Raw genomic sequence first — 8,822 nt, 5'->3', positions numbered from 1 at the left:
TGTACGTGATCATTACTGTTGATCATCAGCTACCTATGGAGCTTGTTGATTTCCTCGCCATGCAGAACGAGATCACCAACCGTAAAATTATCTTGTACAGTAGAACTTTTTTTTTTGAAGGAACTGGTAGAGCATTTGTGAACACTGAAGTAGACATTGCCGGAGTCTTGTTGTAGCTGAACTTTATTTTATTTGAATAATTTTTGTAGGATTATGTTTTATACATGTGTTGAAAAACTTAACAAAACTGCCTAGCATGATTGAATATATGGGAAATTGGGTGATAAACCTAGTGGGGACGCCATTGGAGGCGCTCCATACACGGCCATTACCGGTGCTGCTGGAGTCCTCCATACGGGCACGCCGGATTGCGCCGCTGCTGGCTGGACGCCGTATGGAGTCAGCAAATTCGTAGCGACTGCCGTGCCCTGATTGTGCTTTTGCTGGAGGGAAAGGAGACCGTGGAGCAGTGGTCGGAGGGCGGCGGCCGCGCGCGTCACGCTCTAGTCGTATCGGCGGCATGGACGTGACAGTGAGCGAGCGATGCCAATTGCCACCGTACTACAGTAGTACATGGATTGACCGCTGGTCATTGCATTTGCACGGCCGGTACGCGCTCCGACACCGACAGCGTGCATGCGTGTGCCGAAGCCGACGCCGACGAGAGACGGGACGCGGTCCGACAGCGGCCGGATACCGTTAGAAAGGCCTACGGCTACGGCGGCGCGCGGTACGTCGCGCTCGGACGAGACGGGGAGGACGGGCTTGTTGGCTGGCAATGGCAGCAGCCTACTCCTACTCCTAGTGGTGCCTATCCCGATACTAGACGATAAGCCGCCTCGTTCCGCACACCTCCCCGCCTGTCCTACCCCCTCATAACATCGGGGGAGGGAGACCTCTCTCCCTCGCCCCGTCCCACTCCCACTCCCCCTTCCCCTCTCTCTTCTCCCTCGCCGCGCCGTGCTCCCTCCACTCCACACCACTCCACTCCACTCCACTCCACCACCCCAGGACGGGATCGCCCGCCGAGCCGCCGATCGCCCGCTCCCGCCGCAGATCTGCTCCACGCGCACACTCGCTTCCCTGTCCCCGCCTCACCGCGGCTGGCTGAATTCCGCTACCAATGCGCTCTGGGTAGGGCATGAGAGGCACTGCCGGCGGGCTGCCGGGGACGGAGGAGGAGGAGGGCCAATTCACACCCGGATGGAGCTCAGCGCCGTCGAGCTCGGCAACGGCCGCAAGCGAGCCCGGCCGGAAGCGGACCACCAGGGCGACGACCACGGCGAGGCCAAGAGGCTGGCCCTCGTCCCGTGGCCGCCGCACCAGCAGAACCCCTCCTCGCGGATCTACCGCGTCTCAAGGGGCTCCGGCGGCAAGGACCGCCACAGCAAGGTCTACACGGCCAAGGGCATCCGCGACCGACGCGTCCGCCTCTCCGTCGCCACCGCCATCCAGTTCTACGACCTGCAGGACCGGCTCGGATACGACCAGCCAAGCAAGGCCGTCGAGTGGCTCATCAAGGCAGCCGCTGCCGCTATCGACAAGCTACCTTCGCTCGACGCAACAGCCTTCCCCAACCACCCGGCCTCCCATGCCAACAACAACGCCAAGCCCATCAGGGAACAACCTCCTGCTCACGCCGACGCCGACGCCGACGCCTCGCACCTCCACCAGCAGCAGCTCACGAGATCGGGCTGCAGCAGCACGTCCGAGACAAGCAAGGGCTCCGTCCTCTCGCTCTCGCGCTCCGACAGCCGGGTCAAGGCCAGGGAGCGGGCGCGCGAGCGGAGCGCCTCCGTGAAGGACAAGGACGCCCGGGACGACTCCGTCGTCGCCCGACGCGCCCCCGCCTCGGCGCAGGCCGCCTCCTTCACCGAGCTGCTCACCGGGTTGGCGGCCGCCGCCGCAACCCCGCCCGTCGCCGACCACAAGCAGCACACCTCCAACTCCTGGCAGCACATGACCGCGTCCGCCACCGCCGACTACCTCGGCTTCACCCGGAAACCCTCCGGCCACGGCGGGATGCCCCACACCTTCGCCTCCCCGGCCCCGCACCTCGCCAACATTGCGCCCGCCGCCATGGCGCCGCCGCACCACTTCACCCTCACACCTGCCGGCCAGCCGCAGCCGGAGATGACGCACTTCTCCTTCCTGCAGGACCACTTCATGCCCGTCCACGCGGCGCCCGCCTCCGGTGGTCCGGCAGGAGTAGACTACAATCTCAACTTCTCCATGTCCTCGGGTCTTATGGGTGTCAATAGTAGGGGGACCCTTCAGTCCAATTCGCAGCCGCACCTCTCCAGCCACCACCACCACCAGCAGCAGCAGCTCCAGAGGCTGGATGCTCCGCACATACCCTTCCTCTTCAGCCCCGCCGTCACGGTCGCCTCGCCGGCGGAGACCCACTTCACCGCCGCCGCCGCCGCGTTGCAGCTCTGGGACGGCTTCAGGCACTCCGACATCAAGGACAAGGGCAAGAACTGATCAACAACTGCAGCCCTTCCTTCGGATGGTAGGTAGGTGATGAACTCTCCATCTCCATATGCATCTGCTTCCTTTGCTTTTTGGCTGCTTGTGTTTTAGGGCATTTGTTTAAGGCTAGGATGCTTGCCCATTTGCCAATTTCATATCATTATCTCCCCCTTTTGGTGCCTCTCGAGGTGCCCTTGTGCCCCTAAATCCCATAAAACACTCGCCCTGTTCTTGTGCAATTGACGAGTGTCAAACCTTCAGAGGGAGCCAGCATTAACCTCAACTTTACAACAGGTGTCAATTCGCTACTCACTCAACAGGCATCTGTTTTGGTGTTCTGTTCCCCCCCAACGATTATGTCACAGGAGACAGCCCAATCGGACGGTTTCTGCTTACCCGGCATTGGATTTTTAATGCCTTAAATTGTAGTAAGCCCAGCCTACGTTGTCCTAGGACTAGTATTGCATGAACGGGATCAGCTATATCATCAAATGCATCAACAGGAAATGCAGGATTGTCATATACTCTAAAAGCATCTCTGAAGGGGCAGCTGCACATTTCTTTCTCAATCTTTTTCCTTATTCAGCAAACACTGGAATGTTTTCAGCTAACCTTAGCAAAACGCATTCTTGTGCATGTCATGAATGATATTTTTCTTAGAACTACAGTGTTATAATTAAAGTTAAACTTCCCATCTTATTATTATTTTTATTCATCGAGTCAGATGCTCTGCAAATCAACCTGGAGAGTAGAACTAGGTTTCCTTTTGTTAAAAAGGTTAGGTCAGTTTTGAATGCCAATTTCATTTAGCATTCATAGGTCAGAAGCTATTTGTTGAGCATAGCAAATATTAGAGATGGGTCATAATACTGACAATCTATGTGCTGTTGAGCCATCAGTGCTAACGATGGATGGTTTAAGAGTGATACTAATGCAACCATAGTCCATAGGAAGGATGAAAAAACTAAGAGTGGTTTAGCATTAGCGGGGTACTATCATTATGTATTTCCCGATCTGTGGTAAATAAGCGATAACTTGCTAGGTAAACTTTTAGTTGTTTGCTCAAAAAGATCCCAGGTACGTTATACATAGACAAAGCGAAAACATTTATATTATCAAAATACAAAACATACGGCAATCTTCTCAGACTATATATTCTCAGGACACTTCCTACAAAATAATTAAATGAGTTAAACATTCTACATATTAGACATCATTCACACAATGCAAGGCCACATTTGAGTCACAAGGTTCATGGGCTCTTACCTCATTTTCCAGTGCCTTTTTTTACAATAATATTATGTAGCGAGTCCTATCGTTAAATAAGCTATAATGCTGTAACTTCTCAAGCATATTCCTTTGTAAAATATGGGAGTTGTGCTAACCATTGTAGCATGATAAATGAATCCATATATATGACCCACTAGGTCCTATGCGCTTTTTAAAAATCTCTTTAAGTTAGCTAGCACAACCTAGTTGTTTATTATATTCATTCACGAAACCTTTTCCATTTTTACCTCAGATAAGCATCCTACATGTGCATAAATAACATAGTGAACAATAACCAACATGTACATAGTAATCTCTTGCATCGCCAGTGCCTAATTTGATAATGAGAACGAGAAGTGTTTCTAGAATCTAGAATCCTTGAAGGTGCTGGGTTAAAGTGGATTTTCTTTACTCGGTGTGATCTCCTCCCTATATTCTCTTTTTCCCTTATGTAAAAACTTACATCTACAGGTGTTTTTTTCCGAAATGGGGGTTACAGTGCTATAAGATGTACACATACATAATTCGGTGCTAAAAGATATGACCATATATGCTCTGTATGAAAGACAAACAATCAATTGTTGTATGAATAGTATATTACTCGAACTTGCACGATCTGTTCTATTCTGTGTAGGACACACAAGGTCACACTTTAGCACCAAATTTTGTAGTTGTACATCATATAGCATTTTAAACATGCATGATTAAAAAAATCAATTTTTTTGTAGTAGTAAAAGAGGAGAAAGAATATAAAATGGAGAATTAAGTGGTTGAGATAAGCATTTCCGCAGACTGGGTGGCATAAGTAACATAACGTTGCCAATCTATAGTTGTATTTAGATTTGTTTAGTTATCTTTCAAGAGAGAACATACTTACATCAACCGACCAGTGGTGGAACTACACAGGGGCAAAACCGGGCCATGGCCCACCATGATTTGGTTCAACTTTCTATAAATTAGTAGCCCAGACCACCATTTTTAGCAAACTAGTATCCTTTCTTTGGGCTGGCCCGCCCATCAGTATTCCTGTAGCTCTGCCACTGAACAGACCAATGGTAAACTGAGTAGCGAAAAATACTTGTTGCGCAGATTTAGGCAAAATATAGGCAAAATTGTGTCTAGATTCATTTAACCTGTGACGCGTATTTAGAGCGAGAGGGAATATCATATTCATAATGCCATGTGCTAGAGGATATTATGGTCAATTACCAAGATCATATTTGTGACTTTATGATAGAAAGCCTTTTGTAACTTGCCTTTTCTGTTCTGCACCGACTATCATGTGTCACATATGCATGCTGTCATACTTAACAGTTGACAGGGAAATGTGATAAATGACACTGCAAATTAAACATCGTATCGTCAAAAGGTCGAGTTAATCAATATATAGCAGAGCACTTATATCTTATACGTTAGACCCTTGGATCTCATTGAATTTGGTTTTCCTTTCTGTATTCCAAGACAGCCCTCCTCCTGGAAACATAATGTGCATGACCCAAAGCTGAGAACTTAAAATGATACCTTGGTGCTTGTTTATCCAGCATTTTCGGACTTGAAATTAGGCTTATCACGAAAATAAAGTCAGTCAGCTAAAAGGTGGCTTATTTTCTCACAGTAGTTAACAGCAACTTAGGTCCCTTTTAGCTTGTTTACATAAGGTATTGTAGTGGGTGGTTTGTGGCTTGTGACTCGCGGGGCTTTAGTTTTGACTTCTGACCGGGCTTATGAAATGAGTTCGCAGAGTTAACTTTTAGTACCTATGCCCACTAACCAAACTCATGGGATCAGACTAAATAAGCTGATAAAGCTCTACCATTTGAACAAAGCTTGAGTCAGTTTGCAATTGTCTTCATATCTCTTATGCTCCCTAAGGTGCTTGCTAGCTACCTTTCTAGCAAAGCTGGTGAGTGCTTGCTAGCTACCTTTAGCATAAGAGAGTCCAAAATCTTCCATGGTTTATTTTACTGGCCACTGATTTATGTACATAACGGGGTATACTTGCTAGAACTACAATCTGTTGTCTTCAAAATCTTTCCAATGGTTTACCACATATCTCTGGACTCACAGAACATATTTACACAATATGGTAGCTTAAGTACATATTGGCATTGTGCTGTACATGGACCTGAGAGGCGAAATGAAGGTGAAGTTTCATATCCATTCAGGTAGAATAATTCCAGGACGATGTGTTAATCCACCAATATAAACGTCTCTAGCTATGCTGCTATTGTGAGTTTTTTATTGATGTCCGGAGAAATGTTCCAGAGTCCTACCAAGATTGACCAAAGGAATATTCTGCTAAAGTAAAGTTGTATAGACTGAAGTATCATAGGTCAGCCTTTATTGGGCTTAGCCCAGTGGTTGGGGTCGCAGTGGCGCACCCCAACGACCGGAGTTCGATTCCTGTCAGGGACGAATTTCGGAATTCTCACGCCAAGTCCCGCTTCTACTATATCAACAAGTGTCTAGTTCCTTTTAGACACAGTTTCATTTTTTTTTTCATAGGTCAGCCTTTATATGCCTTTCAGCATTGCAAACCATTTGAGCCAAAGATCTGAAAATACGTAGTACAACGTATGTTCCCAGTTACGATGGTGATACTGATAGGTCCAGAGTCTTGGTCTTTTCATTCCATAATTTGAGGACATGTGTATGTTTTGAGGTTGTTGTAGCATTTCAACGTAAATTTAAAAGTAGCTTCCGCCTTTATCTGATGGAAATCATCATTGTTTGACAGGAAGTGGAGACGGCAAAATCGTCGTAACATATTCATGTGAGCTCCATCCATGGCTTGGAAGCCCCATAAGTGCAATGGGGATGATACCTGCACTCCTAGAAGCAGACCATCATCCGCTCATGTACCGTGGTCATCGAAGAACCTCATCATCGTTCCTCAAATGATCTTGTGCTTTCTTTCTCTGCCTGTTGTATTAGTTTTGTTTGTGGAGTAAGTATTTCGGGAGCAAGAACTTGCTGGAGTTCCTTTGCCATGCTCTCCATTCTAAAACATTGTGAACGGATGCATGTGCGCCGCCCTGAACCGGCAGCTCTTTTGACCTTGTGGGATCAGGTATCCCTGTCAAATTTTCTTGTTCTCTGTTGTGTTTTGTGTAACAGAACTCATTGATCCAATCTATCAGATGTATGTGGTGTAAGCTTGTATCTACCTTGTGCTGAACACAATGCTCTAATAGTCTAATGAGGTGTAAATCTAGTTTGTTAGTGTTTCGTTTGTATTGCCAATGTATGTATCTGAAGCTACTGATATATTGTCTACAGTAGCACCTTCTGCAGCACGCCCAGTTGTCCACATAGTGAACTTGATCAACACAGTTGCAGCAATGCTGCAGGTATGACTAGGGCATTTGAGCACTATTTTGTATTTTAGCTTACACTGTTGTCACTATTGCTTGTGAAAAAGCAGATGCAAGATCGGACAGGCCATATATATAGTGATTTTTAGGTTAAAATACATCGGTGGGCGAAAAGATCATGCGATTTGGATGATCGACGGCCGAAAGAGGTCAGGTGGCACGTCCTACAAGTCTAGGCGCGCCACCTGGGTTCTTTTGGGCATCAGGCCCCTCCAGGTGCGCTTCTAGGTCCCAGCGTGCTTCTGCAGATGAAAAAATGATGATTCGAAAGTCTCCGTATAGGTGATCTCTAAAAAGTACACAAAACACAGAATTCTGTTCTGCAGAGTTATAAACCAAATAAAGGGTCATTCGTAAATTCTCATAAATCAATGTAAAACATGGTATTATAATCATATATGTTGCAAATATGTGGAAATTCAACATGATAAAAGACAAAATTCATGTATGCATTTTACATGCATCAACATCTTACACATAATTGGATTCCAATCTCATATATCAACTCATAGAATAAAAATCCACCACATAGGAATTACAAATATGTCCATAATCATATTGGGCAGCTCATATGGCTAGATCAACGATAGAACAAGAGAGAAATAGATCAATTTACTGCCACAAACCCATAGTCCAGAGGTGAACTACCCCCTCTTTATCATGCTGATGATGGTGGAGATGTTGAAGAAGGTAGAGATCCCTCCAATGGCTGCTCCGGTGGAGTTCCCGCTCCCATCTTTGTTGTTCTGCCTCTGTGTTTGGTGTTTCGGTGTTTCTGCGGCGCTCTCCTCCCGAGATGCGTAGGGGATCCTTTTTATAGGCGTTTTTAGGTCAAAACATAAATCCGGAGATGGAGACAGATGGCTGGCGATGTCCGGGGAGGGAAAGAGCCTGGGTGGTGTGCCCCCTGGGCCACGCTACCTGGCCTCTTTCGGCCATCCGGGCTCCCCTCGCGAGGTTCCAATGCTCTAGGTATTTGTTTTCGCGAAATATTAAGCCTCGAAAAATCTCCGATCAATTCAACTTCGTTTAGGTCCCTGAAAGTTAAAAATACACAAAACATGGTTTTCTGGTTCTAAAGAGTTATAGCCAAAATAAGGGGATCATTGGAAAATCCCCATAAATCAATATAAAACATGATCATAACATTATATAAGATGTAATTATGTGGGAATATGTGTCAATAAACTACAAAGTTCATGTATGCATTTTACATGCATCATTGACCCCCCTCTCGGTACGACCGCCTACCAACTGTAAGGGTATTTTACCCTTAACCGTTATTTTGCCTAATGGTGACACCTCAGCTAAACTGACGTAGGTTTTAGCGAGCAAGTATTGTTGGAAGGTGGTGAGAGACTCCCCATTTGCAATACAAGAGAAGCACCGGTGTTTTGGCTTTTATTTCTCTTGATTTATATTTGAGTCAATAGGAAATACCACACTATTAAGAGGGGTCATATCGATGAGCTTCTTGGAGATGTTGTAGAAGCCATGCACACATACTACCACCAAATACATCCATCACGCTCTCTAGGTGGTTTTAGCTTTTGGAGAAAATATTGTTTGGGAAGGTTACTGCGAAACCTGTCGCAGAAACCGGTGGTCCTCGCCGAAACATTCCAGCATGTGCCTGATGACCCACAAGTATAGGGGGTGTATCGTAGTATCTTCGATAAGTAAGAATGTCGATCCCAACGAGGAGCA

At 46.8% G+C, this 8,822-nt stretch overlaps 1 protein-coding gene across 2 annotated transcripts; it reads left to right on the top strand.

Annotated features, from left to right (window-relative positions):
- The first annotated feature begins 1,084 nt into the window (after window positions 1-1,084).
- LOC124679015 (transcription factor PCF6-like) lies at window positions 1,085-6,590 on the top strand. 2 transcript variants are annotated; one of them, XM_047214850.1, is made up of 2 exons: window positions 1,085-2,512; window positions 6,479-6,590. In XM_047214850.1, the coding sequence occupies exon 1, from the start codon at window positions 1,204-1,206 to the stop codon at window positions 2,482-2,484; it is 1,281 nt and encodes a 426-aa protein (XP_047070806.1). In that variant the 5' UTR covers window positions 1,085-1,203; the 3' UTR covers window positions 2,485-2,512; window positions 6,479-6,590. The 2 variants fall into 2 exon arrangements, with proteins under 2 accessions (XP_047070806.1, XP_047070805.1); XM_047214849.1 differs by having other exon boundaries at window positions 1,085-2,516.
- Window positions 6,591-8,822: the final 2,232 nt, after the last annotated feature.

This window comes from Lolium rigidum, chromosome 7 (genome assembly GCF_022539505.1).
Source record: "Lolium rigidum isolate FL_2022 chromosome 7, APGP_CSIRO_Lrig_0.1, whole genome shotgun sequence".
In the NCBI taxonomy this organism is placed as follows: domain Eukaryota; kingdom Viridiplantae; phylum Streptophyta; class Magnoliopsida; order Poales; family Poaceae; genus Lolium; species Lolium rigidum.
This window is presented reverse-complemented; position numbering and strand designations above follow the sequence as displayed.

Bases quoted from the DNA above. Each gene is read 5' to 3' on its own strand.
- LOC124679015 (XM_047214850.1), top strand. From the start codon at position 1,204: ATGGAGCTCAGCGCCGTCGAGCTCGGCAACGGCCGCAAGCGAGCCCGG.